Below are 26419 nucleotides of genomic sequence, written 5' to 3'. Positions count from 1 at the left end.
AGCTACCATCTACAGTTAGGTCCATAAATATTTGGACATTGACACACTTTTCTTCATTTTGGCTCTGTATACTACCACAATGGTTTTGAAATGAAACAATCAAGATGTGCTTTAAGTGCAGACTTTCAGCTTTAATTTCAGGGTATTTACATCCAAATCGGGTGAACGGTGTAGGAATTACAACACATTTGATATGTGCCCCCCCCCCTTTTTAAGGGACCAAAAGTAATTGGACAATTGGCTGCTCAGCTGTTCCATGGCGAGGTGTATGTTATTCCCTCATGGGAGTTCGTTATTTCATTGACAAGGAGCAGATAAAAGGTCTAGAGTTCATTTCAAGTATGATATTTGTGTTTGGAATCTGTTGCTGTCAACTCTCAATATGAAGTCCAAAGAGCTGTCACCATCAGTGATGCAAGCCATCGTTAGGCTGAAAAATCAAAACAAACCTATCAGAGAGATAGCAAAAACATTAGGTGTGGCCAAATCAACTGTTTGGTACATTCTTAAAAAGAAAGAACGCACTGGTGAGCTCAGCAACACCAAAAGACCCTGAAGACCACGGAAAACAACTGTGGTGGATGACAGAAGAATTCTTTCCCTGGTGAGGAAAAACCCCTTCACAACAGTTGGCCAGATCAAGAACACTCTCCAGGAGGTAGGCGTATCTGTGTCAAAGTCAACAATTAAGAGAACACTTCACCAGAGTAAATACAGAGGGTTCACCACAAGATGTAAACCATTGGTGAGTCTCAAAAACAGGAAGACCAGATTAGAGTTTGCCAAAAAACATCTAAAAGGGCCTGTACAGTTCTGGAACAACATCCTATGGACAGATGAGACCAAGATCAACTTGTACCAGAATGATGGTAAGAGAAGAGTATGGAGAAGGGAAGGAACTGCTCATGATCCAAAGCATACCACCTCATCAGTGAAGCATGGTGGAGGTAGTGTTATGGCGTGGGCATGTATGGCGGCCAATGGAACTGGTTCCCTTGTATTTATCGATGATGTGACTGCTGACAAAAGCAGTAGGATGAATTCTGAAGTGTTTCGGGCAATATTATCTGCTCAGATTCAGCCAAATGCTTCAGAACTCATAGGACGGCGCTTCACAGTGCAGATGGACAATGACCCGAAGCATACTGCGAAAGCAACCAAAGAGTTTTTTAAGGCAAAGAAGTGGAATGTTCTGCAATGGCCAAGTCAATCACCTGACCTAAATCCAATTGAGCATGCATTTCACTTGCTAAAGACAAAACTGAAGGGAAAATGCCCCAAGAACAAGCAGGAACTGAAGACAGTTGCAGTAGAGGCCTGGCAGAGCATCACCAGGGACGAAACCCAGCGTCTGGTGATGTCTATGGGTTCCAGACTTCAGGCTGTCATTGACTGCAAATGATTTGCAGTCAAAGTATTAAATGTGACAATTAGATTTATGATTATGTTAGTTTGTCCAATTATTTTTGGTCCCTTAAAAAGGGGGGGGGGGCACATATAAAATGTGTTGTAATTCCTACACCGTTCACCTGATTTGGATGTAAATACCCTGAAATTAAAGCTGAAAGTCTGCACTTAAAGCACATCTTGATTGTTTCATTTCAAATCCATTGTGGTGGTATACAGAGCCAAAATGATGAAAATTGTGTCAATGTCCAAATATTTATGGACCTAACTGTATGTCTTCAGCTACACAAATATCTCCACAAAAATCAGATATTGAGAATGAAGACCTCTTTGCCTCTACTTCTCCCCAGCATGAGCCTTCAGGTGGGTTTTTGCATATGTATGTGTGTGTGTGTTTGTGGGGAGGCTACAAGACAACTGCAAGTTAATGTAATTTTAATATTTCTGATCATTTCTGCGTTGGCCTATGTATGTTTTATGTTCCACTGCTATATGCTTTAAGTAATGTGCCAATATGCTGTCTGATTTGTCCAATTGAGAAATGTTCTCTTTCACTTATGTTGTTCAAATGAAATATAACCTTTTCCAGAATTGTGTTTTTTTTTTCTGGGGGGGGGGGGGGGCGAAGTGCGTCTGTACTGTCTACGACCTTACCGGCAGTAGAAGATGGAATCGCGATTCAAACTGCTAACTGAAAATATGCCCCCAAAAACGTAAATAAGCTTGACATTTATTTACATTTACATTTACATTTATTCATTTAGCAGACGCTTTTATCCAAAGCGACTTCCAAGAGAGAGCTTTACAAAGTGCATAGGTCACTGATCATAACAACAAGATAGCCAAAAAACATCGCGAGTAGCCAAAACATGAAGCACACATTGTGAACAACCAAAGTAAGTGCCAAAGGGAAGAACCATAAGAGCATGTAGTTAAACAAGTCACAACCAAACAACATGAACAGCTATAAGTGCAAGTGTACCTGTGGGAAAAAGCAAGCAACAGTAATAAAACAATATATCACAGCGAGAACCAAAAATTTTAATCAGTTACCACTAACCACAAGAGCAACAAGTCTCTAAGCAAGAGTCATTGTGATCCTTGAGGAAACTAACATCGGGTCAAGCGAACCGTTCCTAAGTACCGTTGTACTCCCGGAACAAGTGCGTCTTGAGCCTTTTCTTGAAGGTGGAGAGACAGTCAGTGTCTCTGATGGAGGTGGGGAGTTGATTCCACCACTGGGGGGCCAGACAGGAGAAGAGCTTGTGTTGGGACCGGGCGGTCTTGAGCGGTGGGACCACCAGGCGGTTGTCTGAAGAAGACCGTAGGTGGCGGGTGGGGGTGTAAGGCTGCAGGAGAGACTTGATGTAGACGGGTGCAGTCCCGTTCACTGCTCGGAAGGTCAATACCAGGGTCTTGAATCTGATACGGGCCATGATAGGTAGCCAGTGGAGAGAGATGAGGAGCGGGGTAACATGGGAGCGTCTGGGTAGATTGTAGACCAGGCGGGCCGCCGCGTTCTGAATCCTCTGAAGAGGGCGGGTTGCACATGCTGGGAGACCAGCGAGCAGAGAGTTGCAATAGTCCAACTTGGAGAGGACCAGTGCTTGGACTAGCAGCTGGGTGGAGTGCTCAGACAGGTATCTCCTGATCTTCCGGATGTTGTAGAGGGTGAATCTACACGACCGGGAGACCGCAGCAATGTGGGCCGTGAGGGAGAGCTCGTCGTCCATGGTAACCCCAAGGTTCCTGGCAGAGGATGAAGGGGTCACCGTCGCAGATCCCAGGGTGATTGAGAGATCGTGGGAGATGGAGGGTTTAGCCGGGATGATGAGAAGTTCTGTTTTGGCGAGGTTCAGCTGGAGGTGGTGCTCGGTCATCCAGGCGGAGATGTCTGTGAGGCAGGCCTCAATCCTAGCTGAGATCCCCGGATCGGTCGGGGGGAACGACAGGTACAGCTGCGTGTCGTCAGCGTAGCAGTGGTAGGAGAAGCCATGGGAGGTGATGATTGGTCCAAGTGAGGTGGTGTACAGAGAGAAGAGGAGGGGTCCAAGGACGGAGCCCTGTGGGACACCAGTGGAGAGCTGGCGAGGGCCCGACAGTTTGCCTCCCCAGGAAACCTGGTAGGATCTTCCCGACAGGTAGGATGAGATCCACTGGAGTGCAGTGCCAGTGATGCCCATCTCAGAAAGTCTGGCGAGCAGGATCTGGTGGTTAACCGTATCAAACGCTGCAGAAAGGTCCAGCAGAATGATAACGGATGACCTGGAAGCCGCTCTGGCAGACTGGAGGGCAGTGGTGACTGAAAGGAGGGCAGTCTCTGTGGAGTGGCCAGTCTTGAAGCCCGATTGGTTGGGGTCAAGCAGGTTGTTCTGAGAGAGAAAGTTAGACAGTTGGTTAGATACAGCACGTTCAATTGTTTTTGAAAGGAAGGGTAACAGTGATACCGGTCTGTAGTTCTGGAGAACGGCAGGGTTAAGGGAGGGTTTTTTGAGTAGAGGGGTAACTCTAGCCTGTTTGAAGGCAGAGGGGAAGGTGCCAGAGGTGAGAGAGGAGTTTAGGACATGGAGAAGAAAAGTTATGATGGAGGGGGAGATGGTTTGAAAGAGAGGGGAGGGTATAGGATCAAGGGGACAGGAGGTGGGGCGATGAGAGAGAATGAGGTCAGAGATCTCTGCCTCAGACAGGGGAGAAAAAGAGTTTAGACATTTAGTTGGGTCAGTCATGGAGGGTGAGAGGGTAGGAAAGGTGGGTTTAGGGAACCGACTGCTAATGTCGGCGACTTTTTTCTCAAAGAAGGAGGAGAAGTCGTCTGCTGTCAGGGTGGAGGGAGGGGGTGGGGGAGGTGGGTTAAGAAGGGTGGAGAAGGTAGAGAAAAGTTTGTGGGGGTTTGAAGCAGAGTTAATTTTGTTCAGAAAGTAGAGGGTTTTAGCACCAGTTATGTGAGAAGAGAAGGGTTTGAGGAGGGAGTGATACTTATCAAGGTCCAGACCGCCTTTGGACTTGCGCCATCTCCTCTCGGCTGCCCGAAGGGTGGACCGTTCTTCACGAATAACATCCGTAAGCCACGGGCAGGAGGGAGAAGATCGTGCAGGCCTGGTTGACAGGGGACAGAGAGAGTCAAGTGATGCAGTTAAAGTGGTTAACAAGGTGTCGGTGGCAGTGTTAGTGGGGTGGGACGAGAACTCGTCAATGGGGGGGAGGGAGGATGTTACAATAGAGGAGAAATGGGAGGGGGATAGGGAGCGGAGGTTGCGCCGGAAAGTTACAAGGGGAGGGGAGGTAGAAGGAGTTGGAGGGAGAGAGATAGAGAATTGGATAAAGTAGTGATCAGAAATATGCAGTGGGGTTACAGAGGTTAAGTCAGTGATACAGTTACGTGTCAGGATGAGGTCTAGCTGTTTGCCTGCCTTGTGGGTCGCCGGTGTGCTCAGCAGCGTCAGGTCGAAGGAGGTCAGGAGAGACAAGAAGTCGACGGCCTGAGTTCCTTGGAGGTGGATGTTGAAGTCCCCAAGGACTATCAGGGGGGTTCCATCATCCGGGAGGACGCTGAGGAGCATGTCCAGCTCCTCCACAAAGTCGGCTAGCGGGCCTATTTAGTGGAAAATCGCTTTCATAAAAAGCTCACTGTCAGCGATCATTGTCAGTAACAACTCAAAGTGCAATATAGCCCTGTGTGGAGAAGCTGCCCCGGTAAATTGTACTACTACAGTACAGTAGACTACTGCTGTGTTCGTCTTGGTAGCAATTGCGTTGGTTGAATTGGATTTAACGTTCCGTTGTACGGTTTAAGCTGAAATTAATTATTTTCATGAACAGATTGACAAAGTTTAGGCTGTGGCAATGAAGTTAAGGTTAGTAGTTAGATAGACTTTTGATTTAAGTTAGGGGAGTGCCGAATATGTTCTGTCGCCGTTTGACTTCCTACAGCTGTGTAGATGTTTTTGTAGTGTCTCGCGTAGGCTACAGCGTTGCAGTGAGCAACACTGGTTGAAACCACAGGTAATGATCATTTCACCCACAAATCGTTTACTTGTGATGTAATGTCATAATAAATGCTACAAGGAAAATTTGTATTCATTGTATTTGTGAGGAATGTTTATTTTAACGATTGAAAACGGATGCAACAGAGGCTAATGTCATGATGCTAATGCTTCAGTGAAATAGTAGACTACCGTTTCCGAAAGTAGATGTGGGCCTACTTCCTTAAAGGTCCTGTAAAGTGGAATTAAAAACAAATTTCAAGTTCACCACACCACAGAATAATGTGTTATTAACTACCCATCCAAATTCGAATAAAAAAAAAACACCGATAAGTATGTTAAATTAGGCTTTGAAATCGTAAGAAAATCAGCAGTCTTCTCTGTTTGAGACTGGGGGGGGGGGGGGGGGGGGCGTGTCGCCTAAAGGAGCTGAAGTAAGCTACCTACGACCCAGATAATGGACGCTACGGCAAGCCGAACGAAACAGTATAGAATTAAAATGTATTTGTTCAATGAGTGAAACATACAGATGCATATAAATGAAATATTCCCCTGAGCTGTAACACAGGAGTAAACATTTACAGCAGAGACAGCAGATAGTGAGCTCTCCAACTTCTACTTCTACATGTAGTCATTTAGCAGACGCTCTTATCCAGAGCGACTTACAGTAAGTACAGGGACATTCCCCCGAGGCAAGTAGGGTGAAGTGCCTTGCCCAAGGACACAACGTCAGTTGGCATGACCGGGAATCGAACTGGCAACCTTCTGATTACTAGCCCGACTCCCTAACCGCTCAGCCATCTGACTCCCATCTGACTTCTACTGTTAGCACATTAGCTACCATTTCACCAAAATACCATCATTCTACACCGAGTAGCCTAATATCAAGTTAGCGGTTTGCACTAACTATAGCAGAAATACCTCTGGAAAAGTTATCTAGTATAATTATAACAAGCACACAGAACTGAGTGATGAACTGGCGGTGGTGGATGGTCCAGGTGCGACCGGAGGATGAACGGCCGGGGGGGCGATGCTCGGTACGGCTCCGCGCTGCAAGAGAAGCCGTGTGTTGGTGAACCCCGTCTGTCTCTGGTCCATGTTAAAACTGTCCGCCATGAAATGGTTATTGGCGCAGAGGCGGCTGTTTGAGTTTATCCAAAGCTTTCCATGAGCGTGGCTCTTCACAAAATCTATCCACCTATTGTTCCTTTCATTATCAACAGGGAACTTAAATGGCGTTGCAGCGCAGCTAGTTCTTGCATCCAGGGAAGATGCAGTTGCGGTGGTTGGAGATCCTGAAGCTAGCTAGCTAGCTGATGTAAGCTACAATAACAGCACAGCAGGAGGAGCCATTCAGTGATCTGACGTAGATGGGGCGAAATGACATAGATAGGGCATTTTTTGGCTCCGCCCATTAAAACCTGATCTGAAAACGGAAGAGAAACTGTTCTTCGGTCTAACTCCACATTTCAATGTGACAAAGTTTTAGTGCTTTGCACATGCTTTCAGGAACTCATTTCACACGTATATAATGTACTTAGAAGCAAAACATGGAATTTACTATACAGGATCTTTAATAATATCAGCTAATATTCTACATTACATTTCACAATTGTGTTTCACATCACAAAGTAAAACTAGAGAGGGTACTATTTCTGGGGAAATTGTAGGGTGTGCTTGCTTGCGTCGGTTGCACAGGGGTCCGTTTTTTAATGACATTTTTACAACTGATATTTCTGTATATTTTATATAAAAATGCATAGGCTACTTATTATTTATAAAGATTACATAGATTTGAAAGCATCTTTTTTTTGCTGCTCATTTACAACTCGAGATACTTGAACTCCTCCGCTTGGGACAGAAGGAGCTGAGTCGAAAGGCGAAGCTCTCTTTTTACCAGTCGATCTACGTTCCTACCAGTGGCGATTTCTTTAAGACTGCAAGGGAAGCTCAGCTTCCCCTAACATTTCAAAAAATTCATGGTCAAATATTTACTATTGTGTTAACATTTTAAATGCGTTAGAACACGTTCATATCGAAGACGAGTTCGTTCAGAATCAATATTAGCAAGGTCGACTGACTGATTTCCATCTCATACATTCCCGTAGCGCCACAGTGCATTTCCCTGTTGAAGCTCAGCTTCCATGGACTTCAATGGGGCTGCTTTGAACAGTTTTTTTCAGTGCTTCGAAACTATACGGTCATTGGATAAATGCTGCGATTATGTCCCGCCCTGGACGCTCAGCGTCTCTGGGGTTGAATGCAGGAGTGGGCTGGCCTGGACGCTGGGCTTCCGCGTGATGATTGGAGGGTCTGTCGAAAGACTGCATCTCCTTTTGATTGACAGTGATTTTGTACTATAAAAAGTCACCGAAGCTATTCAAGCTCAGTTTCCCCTAACATTTCAAAATATTAATGGTCAAATATTTACGATTGTGTTAACATTTTAAATGCGTTAGAACAAGTTTATATCGAAGACGAGTTCGTTCAGAATCAGCTACATATATTAGCAGGTCGACTGACTGATTTCCTTCTCATACATTCCCGTAGCGCCACAGTGCATTTCCCTGTTGAAGCTCAGCTTCCATGGACTTCAATGGGGCTGCGTAGAACAGTTTTTTTCAGTGCTTCGAAACTATACGGTCATTGGATAAATGCTGCGATTATGTCCTGCCCTTGGACGCTCAGCGTCTCTGGGGTTGAATGGAGGAGTGGGCTGGCCTGGACGCTGGGCTTCCGCGTGATGATTGGAGGGTCTGTCGAAAGACTGCATCTCATTGGTCAGAGCATAGGAGAGCATGCGGCGAACTCGTACCTCCAGTGTGGTCCCTCCGATTACAGAGAAGTGTGACACCTGTCGATATAACAAGTAGAACTGTTTTAAGTTATGTAAATGTTTGCGCGCGCGTGTATGTGTGTGTTGACATGATGAGTGTGTGGCCTGTTTTGCTAGCCATTTTAAAAGATGATACAGGCTAATAATGTGTCGCTCTGTGCAAAACATTAGTAGTTTTGGCATGAGATCTATTGAAGTCCTCTAGTTACCATTGTTTTCTTGGCCTCTTGGGGCTGGAGCTTTGCCTCTGCATGGTCCAGGCCCTCCATAGTGCGCAGAGGCAAATCTACCGGCAAAGCCTCAGGCAGAACCCCAAATTCCAAGGTTGGCAACATGAACTTGAGTGGCGGAAGGTCTTAAATTCCTCTCTCAGATCCTTCACCTCTCTGGTCAACTCTGTGACCATGGTGATCAATTTCTGAAAGACATCTATTGACAAGAATAAGAAAATTAAGGTATGTTAAAAAACATTTTTTACGTTTTTAATTAGAAAAAATAAGTTATTCAGTTTGGGTATAAGAATATTATACTTCTGTAAACTAGTCAGATAAAAACAGATGACTGTTCTGTGAAGCTCTCCCTATAGGCAAATAAGCAAGAATATTGCCTTTATTTATGATTGATCACAATTGTGTCTTATTTTCTGGGGTATAGTATATTAATTCTAATCAACTACTAGGTTGTGTAGCAGAGAGATGATGGAAAGCAATTACATAAACGTTTTATGTGCAATGCGCTGTAATTGCACACTAGAACATTCCTTTGACATCCTGTGATAATGTCAAAGCATAACAGTTTTGCACTTGCCTTTCAATAGTCGCCTTGCGGAATCTGTGGTATCTGTGACAAAAAAAGATAATGAAGCCAAATGACACGATGTTGGTTTTTGAAATTACAATTTGTGCTGAAACTGTCTTTTCTAAATATTCCTTCTGGAAACAATCCATGAAAGGGATTGGGCTGAGGAGAGGGGAATCGTACACTTCCAAGATGCTGAGGAGGTTGTAGTTAGTGAGGTGTCATTCGTGAACGATTCGTTCATTTTGAACGAATACTTACAAGGACTTGGGAGTAACGAGTCCTCTCAAAGAGTGATTCGTTCATTTTCTTGTGGCCGCGCATCGGGACTGTTGCATAGGCTCATCCAAGTAAACAGAAATGATTCGTTCATTTTCCGACTCGGTCTTTGGGTACGAGTCTCTGGATCATTTTTCACGTGACCTGCATAGGCTCTGTAGTGGTAGCTAGAGGAAATGAACGATTCGTTCATTTCCCACCTCGGTCTTTCTACGAGTCTTTGGATCATTTTTCACGTGACCTGCATAGGCTCTGTACTGGAGGAAACAAACGATTCGTTCATTTCCCACCTCGGTCTTTCTACGAGTCTTTGGATTTTTTTTCAAGTGACCCGCATTGTATTTTTTAGTAGAGGAAACAGTTTCCTCATTCCCTTTCGCGTGGCCGCTGTTTTAGTAAGACATGAATGATATTCGCTCAAGTCATCATACTGACTGATTTTGTTATATTCACTTTACATTTACACTTACAGTTTAGTGCAGTGTAATTGTTTGCCGTGATAATTAAATGCTAGTGGTGTGATAATAAATGACCAAATCATACAAACTGTCATGATACATTATTTTAATGCAGGAATTTCTTATAAAATAGTATCTGCTGGTGCATATGTCATGCACTAATCTACATGAGAACATGATCCCCCCCCCCGTTGAAATGAACGAATGACTCGAAAAAAGATTCGTTCATTTTACTGAACGAGATTCAAAGAACCGAATCAGTAAAACGATCTGAACTTCCCATCACTAGTTGTAGTCTTGCATATGTTGTGGCAGGGAAGTCATTGTTGTGGTCATCATTTGGGACGGGTGAAGGGTGGGCACTGGCGTAAGACTGGCGCTGTATCAGTTTCAGGGTTGACAGGCTTCCTTTGATTAGAACATGAAAGTTTCAGTATAACATTTACATTAAGTCATTTAGCAGACACTCTTATCCAGAGTGACTTACAGTAAATACAGGGATATTCTCCCGAGGCAAGTAGGGTGAAGTGCCTTGCCCAAGGACACAACTTCATTTTGTATGGCAGGGAATCGAACCGGCAACCTTCTGATTAATAGCCCAATTTCCTAACCGCTCAGCCATCTGACCCCCAGATGAGATCCATTGACACCAATTACCATGAAACATGAACAGATTAGACTAAACCAGCCGCATCTGTAGGTATGCAGGCCCTTGTAATAGTTTTTTCAATGTACAGCCTTGTACTTGCCCCCATACTCTCCCTTCCTCAACCCTATTGAGGAATTTTTCTCTCACCCTCACACAACTTCCTTCCTGCTCCTCCACAGATATTGACCCACGAGGTACACTAAGCAAATGAAGGCTATTACTGCACTGATCTGCACACAACTTATCAACATGTCAATATCTAGAATGTATTGCTACTGTAGGTCTTCAGCCACATAATTGTTACCCTTGGCTGTCCTGTGCTTAAGTACCTTCATTAGCAATGACAACGCCATCGACTGAGCTCTTGTACACATTGCAAGTGGACATGTAAAGGCTTGTAGTTTGTATAGAGGGAAATGTATGCCATTGGATATATGCAATTAAAGAGAACCAACAAAGTGATATTGATTCACACTAACTGTTGAAGCTCAAGGAGATCTTCCCTTTGATCCGTTCTTTCTTTCCTTCACCTTCTTCCCCCCTCTTGTTTTTTCGTTCTTTTTTTGTACACAATTGTTTACATCCCATCTTACTGGGCTGTCTCTTTGTGTTCATCATCTTTCTCTTTGTTGTTCCCTCCACCTGTCTTCCATGTCACTCTGTAAAACAGCTGTTTTGATGTGTTGTTGTAGGGTTCTGTACTTAAGTTGCATTAACCTCCTGCGGTGTCTCTCCTCCGGAAAACCAGTGAGACTAACGCATGCACACACACACTACTTCATTCACATGTATACACCAACTCCTACACATACACACACACCTACACACCTGTGTAAGTCTCAGTGGTGTGTCAGACCCTAGGTTTCAGGAGTCCAGCTGAGAATACAGCAGTAGTCACTTCACCAGCTCATTACACCAATCAGCTGTCATTACACCCTTACCAGGCCTTCATTACACCAATCAGCTGTCAGTACACCAGGACCTCGTGTGCAATCACCGCCCATTATGTCATCACTGTGGATAAGCTTCTTTGTGATTATTTCATCACTGCAAGACATGTCCAACCAGGCTTTCATTTGCTGATCCTGCCTCGTTAGATCATTGTTAGGCACTCTGTATTCTGTCTGTATTCATGTGTATGGTACAATACTTTATGTATACCATACTGTACACAGTCAATATGATATCACATGCACATTTTCTGTGTGTGTACGTGCGTGCGTTTGCGTGTACGTGTGTGTGTACCTGTTTGTGTGTGTGTGCAGGCATGCGTATCCTGGTGAACCTGCTGCTGGACACGCTGCCCATGCTTGGGAACGTCCTACTGCTCTGCTTCTTCGTTTTTTTCATATTCGGCATCATCGGCGTGCAGCTGTGGGCGGGGCTTCTGAGGAACCGCTGCTACCCCGAGAAGAACTTCTCTCTGTGAGTGGAACAATGTGTGTGACACAAAGAAAGGTGCGTGTGTGAGAGAGAATGAGGTTGTTTAGGTGTGTGTGCGTCAGAGAGAGAGAGAATGTGGTTCTTGTTTAGGTGTGTGTGAGAGAGAATGAGTTTGTTGTTTGGGTGTGTGAGAGAGAGACAGAGATTGAACATGTTATTTGTAAACAGTAAAAGTACGTATATACTGTATTTAAATACTGTATGCAGCATGTATGTATGTAAGTGTAGTACCCTTCATGATTTTCGGCATAACTTAAATTAACAAAAGTACTTGTTAGGGCACCCTGAGTTCTTTTGACTGCCTTTGATGCCTTTGATGTAACAAAAATAAGCTTTATGTTTAAACCAGGGATGTAGTGGGGGCTAAACGCACGTAAACGCCGTTTACGCACCTCCCGAAATTCGGAAATAGCGTTTATCCACCTCTAAATTGCAGAAATTGCGTTTATCTACCTCTAAATAGCGTTTATGCAGTTTACGCACATCTAAGTTCCCTGCGCCTCGTATTCTGCCGTTGGAATAATCCGAAATAAATTTGGTGTAATTTTAAAACACCAAAGACTAAATTTCATATTGTTTAACATATAAACGCTGTAGTCTGAATGATTTCATCTGCGCTGTAGGGTCTGTGACCCTCCAATCAATGCGATGCGGCTGCGGCGGCGACACCAATCAGGATCCACGAAGTATGTACACACACGTTGTGGATTAGTTTACCGGTTCGGAATGGATTAATTAGCCATGGATATCATGCGATTTTTGAAGAGACCATCGAGTGCTCCCACTCCCACAGATGCCCGCAAAAGGCCTCAAGTTGAGTGATCAATTCACGTTTGTAAACGTTGTTTTGGTTTGCACAACATCGCATTAAGACAGGGACAAACGGCTAGCCTACTATTATAACGTTCTTTTAATTACGATGATGCAGATACAAGCCAACCTTACCTGTTCCATCCAAATAGGCCTAATGAAACGTAAAAATGAATAAATAAACAGGGTTGTCAAGCCTCAGCGAAGGGGCTGAAATGCGTGTGTCTCACGGTCCGGTCAATGCGTGGGGGGGGGGGAGGTGTTGAAACAGACGTGAAAGCTTCTGTGGGGGGGGGGGGGGCTTGACGACCCTGTAAATAAATAATAAAATTCATAGTTTACCTCTATTTTTACCACTACACCACTGGTTTAAACCAAACATATTACACTTGAATAAACCTTATCAATACCCCAAGGTTATTCATTTCTGCCCACAATGGTTACTTTAAAATAAAATGAAATAAAAGTCTGTCGATTGCCACCTGTAATGTTGAGATGGCTGCCTCAGTCGATGGGCAACACGTGGTGCACTAGCCACCTCGTGGCGTGAAGATACCTCGGTACCTTTCCAATCTGATGCAGTCCCGTACTCACGTATAATCTGCTTCTGAGTTGCCTGTCCGACAGCCCGCTAATTACATGTTTATTCACTCTATGGTCCCCTAATTGGCAACTCATTCGCATCCCTTCCATCTAATATCCTACAGATGAGGAGGATGTAATATGGACATTCTCTTCAACTAAATACACTGGAACTCTCAACCCGTTCTCCACCATCTTCTCATCTCCCTCTCCTTCCGTTCCTCCCCAGATATAGCTTGACAACGTCAAAGGTCAAATAAAACTTATCAGCCAATAAGCTTACATAAATTTGAATCTCAATATTAACAATCAGTTGAAACCTAATTATGTAAAATACATCATTCGCTTCGAACATTTGAATAGAAAAAATAAGACAAATGTAAATGCAATATTAAAGGAAATCTTAGCAAGGTGCTACATACGTATGTATGTATACTGTGTATACAGTATGTATGTACAGTAAGTAGTACAGAATCAATAAAATACATTCTCTCACATACCGTTGAATGAATGGCTGTTCACAAGCTTTGATTACCCTGATTATGCTTGTTCATGATATCTAGGCTGCTAGCCTGTGCAGCTAATGAATCATTATAAACACAAGCCATTATCAGCATTTTATTCCGTTTAGCCTGAGAGCTCCAAGGCAGCAGTGAAGGGCTCTTGTTGATTAGTGCTGGAGGACTGTAATGTTAACCTGAGGGCCAGCATTAGCTTGAAAAGAGATTGGGATGCTAAATGCGACATTCAATCAAGTAGCAGACATACAAGTTTCAGTCTTATTGAAACGCAAATGGGCCACTTTGAAAACGATTTAACCAGATATGTTATTGGTAACATGTGGATGGATGGATACTTTATTAATCCCAAGGGAAATTTAGGTCATCCAGTAGTTTATACACATATACACTAATACACCTCACCGACATACATACATAAATCACATATACATACACATAGGGAGAAGATATTCACACCTACCCCCCTATTTTGACGATCTGAAACGCAAGTATCAAAACGCAAACGCAAGTAACTTTGTGGGTGGGACTCCGGCTCGGTTGCTATTTTGCCGGCAGGATGACTTTGCGCCTGGCGCAAATATAAAATGGGTAGGTCCGAAGTAGCTACATTACTAATGGGAGTGGTTTGGGCGTAACGTGCAATAAACCAATCAGAGCGTCATCTCACATTCCCTGTAAGAGCAGCGCTTGTTCCATGGCGGATTGCTATTATAATGGCGGATTTGCCAGGCGCACGCCAGGAGTGGTTCACAGCCAAGGAGACCGACGTTCTAGTAAGGGCCGTAACAGATAGATAAGTGACATTGTATGGGAAAGGCAGAGCAGTTTTGTCATTGCACTAAATTGCCCGCTCATGCTGTTCATTCAAATTCTTATTCTTATTTTTATATAGCCTACCCTATAATTTATTTTTTTAAATTGTTTAGTTCTTGGAATTAGTTAAACTATTGTACTTTTTTACTTAATTTAAGACCCGTATATGTTTATTGTTTGCACCTTCCTGCCACAGTAAATTCCGTGTTTGTATAACATAGGCTACATGGCGAATAAACTGAATTCTGATTCAGATTCTGATGGAGATGGAAGAAACCCACCCAAATTAGCTTCGGTTAAACAGGCGTGGGAGAAAATTGCCACAATTGTTACAAATCATGTTCACATACATAGAGATTTCTCATGAAAATCTTTTTATAAACATTGAAGAAATGTAACACGCCATAAATCAAAACATTGTAACGTAGCTTCGCAGAAAGAAGACCCTGGCCTCGCCAGCAGTGTGCACGGACCAAGCTTGCGCCCTTAAAATAGCATCTGAATAATGCGCCATTGACTTACGACCACGTTTTTCCTGGTCAGTGGCGGAATTGTTTTTCGGAAACTGCAAAATAGCACCAGGGAACGTTTGCGCCGGAACACGCCTCCTTTTTCGCTAAACCGCCCACGGGAGCGCAAGGTCATTTCGACGTGCGTCTGTGGAGGGAAAAGTCCGCTGTGCGTCGAGTGCAAACTACTTGCGTCGTTGACAAAGTCAATTGCGCTGGGTGCAAGATCGGGCCCAGAGTGTTTCCATATACAGGAAAGGGTCTGGCCCTATTGTACAGAGTGCATGATTTTGACAGTGTCAGTGTCCAGGAGGAAAGTTATCTTGTGCTGCTGGTGTGGATAGTGTAAGTGTGTGTGTGTTGAAAAGTGCAAATAGCAAAGTGATAGTGCAAAATATGTAAGTGGTAAAGCCTGTGCATGGGGCTGAGATGAGATGAGCAGGGGAGGGCAGACTGAGGTAGACTCATGCAGAGAAGTCCATCTCCTTCCTTCTCCCCTTCTGTGTGGCATTAAAAAGCCTGTAGCCTGTTCTCAGTTACGTTTATTGAAGCAAGCGCATGATCAGGTAGAGGGTCAGAGAAGTGTGTGTGTTTTGGTTGTGCCAGGCTGCCAGCACCATTCTACAGCTCAACACCAGGCATGAACAGGTTACGTTTTAGGGCCATATACAAATGTTCAGGAAAATACAATGTTTTATAAAGCATAAAACACTGCCGTTCAATGAGGACAGCTCTATCAAATGGCTTATGTCCCGCCCCTTTGCATTTAAAATGAAATGCAATTTCAAATGCCATTTTTAGATTTGGTTGTTGATATCAGGGTTTTTCCTGCATAGAGAAAATTTAGGCATGCGCCCAAGCCGTTTTCGCGAGCGCCTATGACAAATCCCAAGCGCCTAAGTAAAAAAATAGTCTGCGATAAAAAAAAGAAAGAAGCTGTGTTCATCACGCATGCAATGCATGTCAGCGAATATGTTCTCAATAGTATGTTTCAAGTAGGTTACAGCCGAACCCTCGTTCTGTTTTGATCAATAGTAATCGAGTTGATAAGCGTGTCTTGTCTGATCAATACGCAACTGTGAGGTGCGCGAATGGGCAGAGCGGCCAGTAAACTGTTGTTCCGCTGCGAGAGCCTGGTCCTAACCAGACCCTCGTACATTTCATTTGTACAGAGGGTCTGGGATCGCTCCATTGACAAGCGTTAACTTCCTTGAAGGCTGGTACACTGTTGAAGTTTAAAACTATTGGATCTGCCCAGAGCCACTCTGATCTGCCATAACCAATCGCTAGCGTTCGCCTTAGCCAACGCCTTCACCACTACTGTAACGGAGCTAGCTGCCGTAGCTGGAAAATCAAACTTTTCCCGAACCCCGGGGGGAGGTGGGCCACAAAATCATGGCCACCAACAAAACTCAGCAAGGATTGTTCTTGCTCCGGCTTCAACTTATGGATATTCGGCAGCGTTGCCACAACCGACCGAATAGCTTCACTCGCATCTTTCTCCACCGCCATTACTGAACTACAACTCAAACTAGTGCACAACATCAACGTCATCGTTCTCAGCCACTCCCTCTGTTCGCTGATTGGACCTACAAATTTTTTTTTTCTGAAAACCGACTAATACACCGAAATCCCAGACCTAGTACAGAAGCAAATTGAAAATTGAGCGGAAGTACGTAGGAGGTCAGAGCCAGGCTAGCGAGGGCCAGCCCGACATGCACGAATACACCTGTACAAATGCAAATGAAATTTCCACTCAAAATGCTGACAAAAGTTTGATTAACGATTTCCAACGCAGCCTCCATTGGTAGGCTATTCTTAACCTGGAATGATAATATATAGTGTCGTCACAAAGAAAATAAAAGGTAATTGCAAAACACCTGGGAACTAGAGAGGGTACAATTTCTGGGAAAATTGTAGGGTGTGCTTGCTTGCGTCGGTTGCACAGGGGTCAGTTTTTTAATGACATTTTTACAACTGATATTTCTGTATATTTTATATAAAAATGCATAGGGCCTACTTATTATTTATAAAGATTACATATATTTAAAAGCATATTTTTTTTGCTGCTCATTTACAACTCAAAATACGAGTGAAGTGTAGAATGAAATATGATGTCTTCTCATTTCCCCTGCAAGAGGCAGCCTCATAGCTGAATCAAAACGAACAAATTTGGCAGACCGGTGTAAAAATTGACCTAATCTCTATGACTTAAACGTCCTTTTAAGTTTTTCCCTTCTTGTGATATTTTCAGGCATTTAGCCCATATTTGCATTCATTCATTAATAAAGAACCCCCTTTGAAGATTATTCTACGACGTTACCGGCAGTAGAAGATGGAATCGCGATTCAAACAGTACCATCTGCTAACTGAAAATATGCCCCCAAAAACGTAAATAAGCTTGACATTTATTTAGTGGAAAATCGCTCATTCATAAAAAGCTCACTGGTAGCGATCATTGTCAGTAACAACGCAAAATGCGATATAGCCCTGTGTGGAGAAGCTGCCCCGGTAAATTGTACTACTACGGTACAGTACTAGTAGACTACTGCTGTGTTCGTGTGTGCTTGACATTTATTTAGTGGAAAATCGCTCATTCATAAAAAGCTCACTAGTAGCGATCATTCCCTTACAAAAAAGAAGTATATTAAAGTATACTATAAGTATACTAAAATATGGATAGTAAACTTTTAGTTCACTTTGATATACTTTTAAGAAGTATACTTAGAAAATAGTTTACTTTTGATATACTTTTAAGAAGTATGCTTAGAAACAGAAAATGGTATACATTTCTTCTGGAGTAGGATATACGTTTTCTATTATTATACAGCAAAAACAGTCAAAATAATTTAAAAGTACATTACAGATTAAATTTTTTAGATCCATCTCATTCTAATTATTCATGTCTATGAAAATCTACTATGCATTGCACATTGAATCTTTTTTGGTACTGAAGCTGTAACCTTAATTACTGCCAAAACATTCTGAAGCCCTATAATCTTATTCTAATAATTATCAATTGGAGTGTTAATGGAAAAAAAAAAAAAAGCTACTTGAGAAAGAAGCAGACAGAAGGGTTGCATTATGCATTTGAAGGTTATACTGTCAAACTGACTGAAGAACGAAATAACGACGTGAAAAAATGAAGATAGCATGGCTCATTGGCTGGTCAATTCCCATGATGCAAGGCGGTAAATGGTGTTAAAATTTGCAGATAAGTTTGCCATTTGTTCGAAATACAAATGTAACTTCATGAATTTAGTTTTTTAAATGTGTCTGCTTAGAATGTAGTGTTTTGTTGCGTGGTCATTGTTGTGGTGGTTTACCATTGTAACCATGAGTTAAATTACTGTTACGTTTCATAAGAAGAGCTGTATTCTTAGAACGTCAACACTTGCGCATTGAATAGCTTCTTTCAGCTAAGAAACTGCGGTGTAACTTTGCAAGGGCCCCTATTCTCGCTAAGTGACTTATAATCTGAGGCGTTTGAGGGCCTCCTAAACATTATAATATATTAGTAAGTAATAGTAAAAATTAATTTATTACGTTTACTTCTTGAAGTACTTACATTAATTGAAAGTGTACTACACAGGCTACTTTAGAGTATTCCAAAGTATACTTTGAAGTACTTAAGTAAGTATACTTGATGAACTGAAAGTGCACTACACAGGCTACTTTAGAGTATTCCAAAGTATACTTTGAAGTACTTTAGGAAGTATACTTGATGAACTGAAAGTGCACTACACAAGTTACTTTACAGTATTCCAAAGTATACTTTGAAGTACTTTAGGAAGTATACTTGATGAACTGAAAGTGCACTACACAGGCTACTTTAGAGTATTCCAAAGTATACTTTGAAGTACTTTAGGAAGTATACTTGATGAACTGAAAGTGAACTACACAGGCTACTTCACAGTATTCAAAAGTAAACCTTGAAATACACTATAAGTGTACTTTAAGGTGTACTAAGTGACCTAAAAAGTGGGCCAATTCAGTTTACTTAGTACAAAAATAGTATATAAATAACTAAAAAAATAGTATATAAATAAGTACACTGCTAGTATACTTTAAGTAACATGATAATAGTATACTTTTTATACTAAGTATACTTACAAAATAAACTTGAAGTATACTTCTTTTTTGTAAGGGTTGTCAGTAACAACGCAAAGAAGCTGCCCCGGTAAATTGTACTACTACAGTACACTAGACTACTGCTGTGTTTGTCTTGGTAGCGATTGCGTTGGTTGAATTGGATTTAACGTTCCGTTGTACGGTTTAGGCTGAAATTTATTATTTTCACGAACAGATTGACAAAGTTTTGGCTGTGGCAATGAAGTTCAGGTTAGTAGTTAGATAGACTTTTGATTTAAGTAAGGGGAGTGCCGAACATGTTCTGTCGCCGTTTGACTTCCTAAACATCTGTGTAGATGTTTTTGTAGTGTCTCGCGTAGGCTACAGCGTTGCAGTGAGCAACACTGGTTTGAAACCACAGGTAATGATAATTTCACCAACAAATCGTTTACTTGTAATGTAATGTCATAATAAATCCTACAACGAAAATGTATTTGTGAGGAATGTTTATTTTAACGATTGAAAACAGATGCATCAGATGCATAGGTTTCCTCCTACCGGAGGAACCCTAATAATGTTACGTATTTTTTCGGCCTGTCCAACGTCAAAGGTCCTCATCCAAAACTCTATGAGCGACTATGTAACATTCCAGCCTGGCTGTCTATCCAGATCAGATAGCGGTAAATGAGCCCATCAGGAGCTGTGTCTGGCTAGAGGCTGTTGGAAGAGCAGGTTAGAGGGAGTGAGAGAGGTACTCTGGGAGGAGGCAGAGAGAAAGGGAAGGAGGGAGGGAGGAAGGAAGGGAGAGAGATAGGGAAGAGGTAGAAAGGGAGGATGGAGGGAGTGAGACAGAGAGGGAGCAAGGAAGGGAGGGAGCAAGATCGGGATGAGGAAGGGAGGGAGTAAGGGAGGCAGGAAGTGAGGTAACAAGTGAGGGGGGAGTGAGGAGGAGAGAGAGACAGAGGGAGAAGGAGGAAAGAAAAGTGAAGAAGGGAGGGAGATAGGAGGGAGCTCTACAGCTATGGTAGGACTTGATGAGGTCGACTTCAGATGATGTCAATCAGATAAAGTTTGATTTTAGATTTGTCTGTGTTATTAAAGGTGACATGACATGAAAACTAAACTTTAGGAGGTTATTTAACATTAATATGAGTTCCCCTAGCCTGCCTTTGGTCCCCCAGTGGCTAGAATTTTCGATAGGTGTAAACCAAGCCCTGGGTGTTCTTCTCCGCCTTTGAGAAAATGAAGGCTCAATTGCTCTGTTTGAAAATCTCCTCTTTGTGACGTCACAAAGAGATTTTCAAACAGAGCAAAAGGTTACTTCCCTTCTCTCTGCTTTGCCCGCCCAGAGAATCTGGCCCGCCCATAAGAAACTGAGCTACGACCGTGCAAATGTTTGTATCCTCGAGAGACATCATGGCTTGCAAACGAACGAAGCATTACATTTGCTCAGTTTGGATGTTCAAAGGAAAACAAAAATCTTTTTACATCCTTCATCCGAGCCTCTGAAGACCCAGTTTCTTAATTTTATTTTCTCTGGAAATGCGCCTACACAACTTCTGTTGTAGGCGCATTTGTTTTGTATGTCTGCGCCAAACACTTCAGCCACGACTGTTTCCTCAACTTGAGCTAATACAAAACTGGCTTTGCTGAAATTAAATTCTGGATCAGTACTAACTCTCCTTCATCCAGCTACTAACCTCAGACAAGTAAGTTAACTAACGCTATATCATTTTGTAGCTTTACTGTATATGGTTACCTAGCTTGCTACCCTTAGAATGTGACTGTAACATTAGCTCTGCAGCTAACAGCTGAGTTACTGTCGTTAATGGAAAGGTAGATAGCATCAAGTATGTGTGTGAATACACATGCTGCAATGTGAGTGTTGTACACTTTGTTATTTGGATAACCGTTCTGCTGTTGTTGTTATGGCGCGCGTGATATCCACCTTTCCCCTCATTGAAATGACTGAGTGTGTACCTCTGCAAACCATGGTTATCAGATGAGAATGGGCAAATTCGAGGCATCTTACAGCAACAGGGTTACAGCCATTGCAATACATCCATTGTAAACATTAGTGCATGGTGCCGCCCCTCCGCTCCTCATTAGCATTTAAAGCTACAGACACCAAAACTGCGCATTCTGAGGAAAGCTCCTTGTGGGACTGCTAGTGGTGGCTGTAATTCTGCACCAAGGCTGAATTTCGGGAAAGAGACTTCTGATACAGTATTAGGGGACCACTAAGGCCTATATAAAAGCATCCAAAAACAGCATGTCATGTCACCTTTAAATGAATCTGTTCCATCACTGCTCTACTGCCTCTAGACTCTTCACCTCTGCATGGACTCAAGGAGAGAGATGGAGGTGTGTGTGTGTGCGCGTGTGTGTGTGGTACTCAAATGTGTTAAAATGTGGTGCCTGAACTCATGTGTAGATGCACACATCTGCAAAACGTTTACTCTACATCATCCACACCACCTCAACCCCCACCCAACCCTACCACAAACACACTCTCTCTTTCTATCTTTCTCTCCCCCCCAACCCCCCCGCAACCTTCCTCCATACCTCCTCTCTCAGCTGGTTCCACTAACCTCCTCCCTCCCCCTCAGCTCCGCCTCCCTGCCCACCCCCTACTACCAACCAGAGGAGGACGACGAGCGGCCCTTCATCTGCTCGCTTGCCGCCGACAACGGCATCATGTCATGCGCCGATGTGCCAGCGCGCCGCGAGGGAGGCCGAATCTGCTGCATGAGCAAAGAGGACGCCCTGGAGCGCCAGACGCAAGGCCTCAGCCCGGACCCGCTGGTCAACAGCAGCGTGGAGGCTGTGGGGCTCTGCATCAACTGGAACCAATACTACAAACGCTGCCACACTGGCAACAGCAACCCACACAAGGGAGCTATCAACTTTGACAATATAGTCTACGCCTGGATAGTCATCTTTCAGGTGAGGAGCGGCCAGGGATTGGGGGGTGGTGAGGGTGGGTCATATATGCACATAACACATATACAGATGCTCATATACACACACGCTTGATCTCATTCTGTGTCACACTTGCACACACATGCTCGATCTCTGTTTCACACTTACACACTCCACATTACATTTACATTTAGTCATTTAGCAGACGCTCTTATCCAGAGCGACTTACAGTAAGTACAGGGACATTCCCCCGAGGCAAGTAGGGTGAAGTGCCTTGCCCAAGGACACAACGTCATTTTACACGGCCAGGAATCGAACTGGCAACCTGATGATTACTAGCACAATTCCCTAACGACATCACACACACAGGCCTACATCTTGTCTGTCTGTGTGTGTCTGTCTGTGTGTGTCTGTCTGTGTGTGTCTGTCTGTGTGTGTGACACACACACACACACACTGTGACAGTGTGAGTCTCTCCCCAGGTGATCACTCTGGAGGGCTGGGTGGAGATCATGTACTACGTCATGGATGCTCACTCCTTCTACAACTTCATCTACTTCATCTTCCTCATCATCGTAAGTCACACACACAGGGGTGGACTGAGACAATAATTCAGGCTGGGAATTTTCCTCAATCCCAGGCCACTGAAACTTTGGGCTCCTTTCCAAACCTTTGCATACCCTTACAAAAAATAAGTATACTTAAAGTTTAATTTGTAAGTATACTTAAGTATAAAAAGTATACTATTATCATAGTACTTAAAGTATACTAGCAATGTACTTATTTATATACAATTTTTGTACTAAGTAAACTGAATTGGCCCACTTTTTAGGTCATTTAGTACACTTATAGTGTATTTGAAGTTTACTTTTGAATACTGTAAAGTAGCCTGTGTAGTGCACTTGTAGTTTATGAAGTATACTTCGTAAAGTACTTCAAAATATATTTTTGAATACTCAAAAGTAACCTGTGTAGTGCACTCTCAGTTCATGAAGTATACTTCCTAAAGTACCTCAAAGTATACTTTAGAATACTTTCAAGTTCACTTTCAATTAATGTATGTATTTCAAGAAGTAAATTGCCTATGATTTACTAATAAATTTAAATGTTTAGGGGCCCCTCAAACGCCACCGATCTTGCGTCACTTGACAAGGACGGGACCCTCGCCAAGTGACATTGCAGATTATTAGCTGAAAGAACCTATTTACTGCGTATGCACTCACGTTGTATTAATCCAGCTCTTCTTATCAAACGTAAGTCATTTAACTCATGGTTACAATGGTAAACCAGCACAACAATCAGTGTTTCCCCTAGGTTTACAGCTTTGTGGGGGAGGGGGAGGGGGGGGGTGACATGCCGTCGTGTAAGTAAGATAAATAACATAAGGCCATTTAGTTAGTTTGATAAAAGAGCAAGCTATAGACCTGTTTTATAGGAAAGGTAACCTTAAATAACTTATTTTGTGATCGGGCGCTATTTTTTTTTTTTACTAAATTAACTTGACCTTCCAGGGGGGGCCGTTGGGGGGGGGGGGGGGGGGGGCGGGGCGCCCCCCTAATATAAGGGTAGGGGAAGCACTGACATTGAAAATTACCACGCAACAAAACACTACATTCTAAGCAGACACATTAAAAAAACAAAATTCATGAAATTACATTTGTATTAACACTATTTACCGTCTTGCATCATGGGAATTGACCAGCCAATGAGCCACGCTATCTTCATTTTTTCACATCGTTATTTCGTTCTTCAGTTTGACAGTATAACCTTCAAATGCATAATGCAACCCTTCTGTCTGCTTCTTTCTCAAATACCTTTTTTGTTTTTTCCATTAATACTCCAATTGATAATTATTTGTATAGTATGAGAGTATAGAGCTTCAAAATGTGCAGTAATTAAGGTTACAGCTTCAGTAACAAAAAAGATTCAATGTGCAATGCATAGGCCTAATAGATTTTCCTAGACATGAATAATTAGAATATACAAGATGGATCTAAAAAATGTGTAATGTACTTTAAAAGTATTTTGACTGTTTTTGCTGTATAATAAAATAAAACGTACATCTTACTCCAGAAGAAATGTATACCATTTTTCTAAGCATACTTCTTAAAAGTATATCAAAAATGTAGTATATCATTTTGTAGTATACCTATAGTATACCTTAATATACTTTTTTTTCGTAACGGTCGGCACCAATCGTCTCCCACGCCAATTGTCTCAACGCTGCTACAGCCGTGTTGCTTTTTTCCGGAATATGTGCTCAGATTGACCATAAACACGTAACAAAACTTATATCTGAAGTTTGGTGAAGTAGGACAATGTTTTTTGTCACCGGGTGCCATGGTGGATCCTAGTATCGGAGCTCCACTGATGTTGGCTTTTAATAATTCTCATGCCCGCGTTTAACTCAGAGTGGACCTACTCCGAGTTGTCTGAACAAATTTAAATCAGCTTTTCAACTCAGAGTTCAGGGTTATGCTCACAGTTTGTTAAACCCGCTACCTGAAATACCCCCCTGGTCCCTTTCTAGATAACATGTTGCTTATTTTGTAGCATTTAGCTACATCTGTGGCAAAGGCCTCTATCTTTTTTATTCTCTGAATTTCTGCTACACCTTTCCTTTTCTAACAGTCCATTTCACCAGGCACCGTGCTGAAAACCAATTTACTGCTGACATAATCTAAACCTTGTTTTCGTGAATGTGCACACTCTATTCTCCATTGCTGCGACTATCTTGCTTGTGGAGATGTTTGCCTTTCACTTAGTTGTAAATGTTTCGCTGCTCTCACTAAAAGTAAAAAACATTCTTTATTGGTGTCCTTAAAGACAAGAGATGATGTTCTTTAGATTTTATTATAGAAAAGAATCGTTGTTTGGGAGACACTGTAATGTGTAATCATAGATCATTATAATATGGAAGGAATAAATTAATATACTTCTATTATAATCGCTGATCAAGTTGACAGTTTACGGCAATCCAAAACAACTGTCAGGCCACCGGTAAATGTCCCGGTTCTCCCGATGGTCAGTCAGATGGTCAGCACACACATACAAACATGCAATACAGACACACTTGACGCCAGCATTTGTCACTTATCTCAATAGTATGTTTTCACATTTAACCTGTGTGTAGGAGCCATTATTGTGCACTTATGGGGTTAATGGGGCTTGTTTCATTTGGGTGTGGTTTGTGGTGGCTGGGTTATATAGGGCCACAGGCACCATTTGACGGGAGGCCAGGGTGACGGGAGGTAATACTGTTTTTACCGCTTTTATATTTAATAAACGGGAACACCCCAAACGAACGCAATTCCGTCTGGACATTGGTTCTGTACCCAGTGCGTCATGAACTGGATCCCCCGCACCCAGAAGCGACTACAGAACTGGATGGTCGCTACAAAGTAAAATCAACGACCTTTTGGACAAAGTAAAATCCCTACCTGTTGGAAAAGGTAGAAGCCGCTTTGGATTACTCACCTGGAAACGTTTGGAGCGCAGGACAGCTGGGCTTAGCTCAGCTGCATGACAAAGCAAAGGACTTCATTCAATCAGGGATCTCTCGCTGTCAGCAAAGTAAGCTCCTCAAATAAGGTATGAAACACGACGACAGTGCAGGACGTCTTCGGTGAGTGCAGTCATCCTTGTGAAATATTCTACTACAGCGTGGACCGCAGTTCGATGCGAGGAGGCCTCCTGCCCATTCCAGGAGTTTGTGCTTGCCGGGCACGGCCAGTGATCTTGTGGTGGCTTTCATTCATTCACAGTTGAAAATGTCTGATAAGAATATCGATAACCCTGAAACGGAGCCTATTGGCATACAAGCCAAAAAGAGACAAAGGAAACTGTCGACAAAGGGTATTGTTTTAGCCATAGAACGGTTAGAAAAGGAAAGAAGTGTTGTTTTTAAACAGTTATGGCCATCAAATGCAAATGTTTCCATAGTTCAACAACTGAAATGCTTTAATACATTGTGTGAAAATGCATAATCTCTACATGACGCATTGTTAAAGGATTTTAATTTGCCCATGGACGAAATCCAAATACAAGATGCCTGGTTTCATGTTAAAAGGGCCGCAAACGACGCATTCATGCGTGAAGTGCGCACCTGGTTAAACGAAAATGGGGGTGGTCTTGCAGCCCGCAAGACCACCCGGACCTCCAGTGAGCAGTGCACCTGTGTTTCACCAGGCTAATGCTTGTACTGGGGCTAGGGACCAAGAAGGTACTCTCTCCATTGTGCCTGTTTAAGTAAAGTGTAAGAAAGGAGGCAAGGTGTTGCATACTTATGCCTTCTTAGATCCTGGGAGTACAGCTACCTTCATCACCAGCACACTCATG

The 26419-nt window shown here is 42.8% G+C and overlaps 1 protein-coding gene across 1 annotated transcript in view; it reads left to right on the top strand.

Annotated features, from left to right (window-relative positions):
* The window catches only part of cacna1ia (calcium voltage-gated channel subunit alpha1 Ia), a 275083-nt gene that overhangs the window by 104446 nt on the left and 144218 nt on the right, over positions 1-26419 (top strand). Inside the window, exons 5-7 of the mRNA XM_067233031.1 lie at positions 11676-11835; positions 21769-22105; positions 22564-22656. Coding sequence (XP_067089132.1) covers positions 11676-11835; positions 21769-22105; positions 22564-22656 — 590 coding nt within the window. The remainder of the gene's footprint in view (positions 1-11675; positions 11836-21768; positions 22106-22563; positions 22657-26419) is intronic.

Source organism: Osmerus mordax, chromosome 3 (genome assembly GCF_038355195.1).
Source record: "Osmerus mordax isolate fOsmMor3 chromosome 3, fOsmMor3.pri, whole genome shotgun sequence".
NCBI classification, from domain to species: Eukaryota; Metazoa; Chordata; class Actinopteri; order Osmeriformes; family Osmeridae; genus Osmerus; species Osmerus mordax.
The sequence above is the reverse complement of the archived record's forward strand: the minus strand, read 5'-3'. Positions and strand labels throughout refer to the sequence as shown.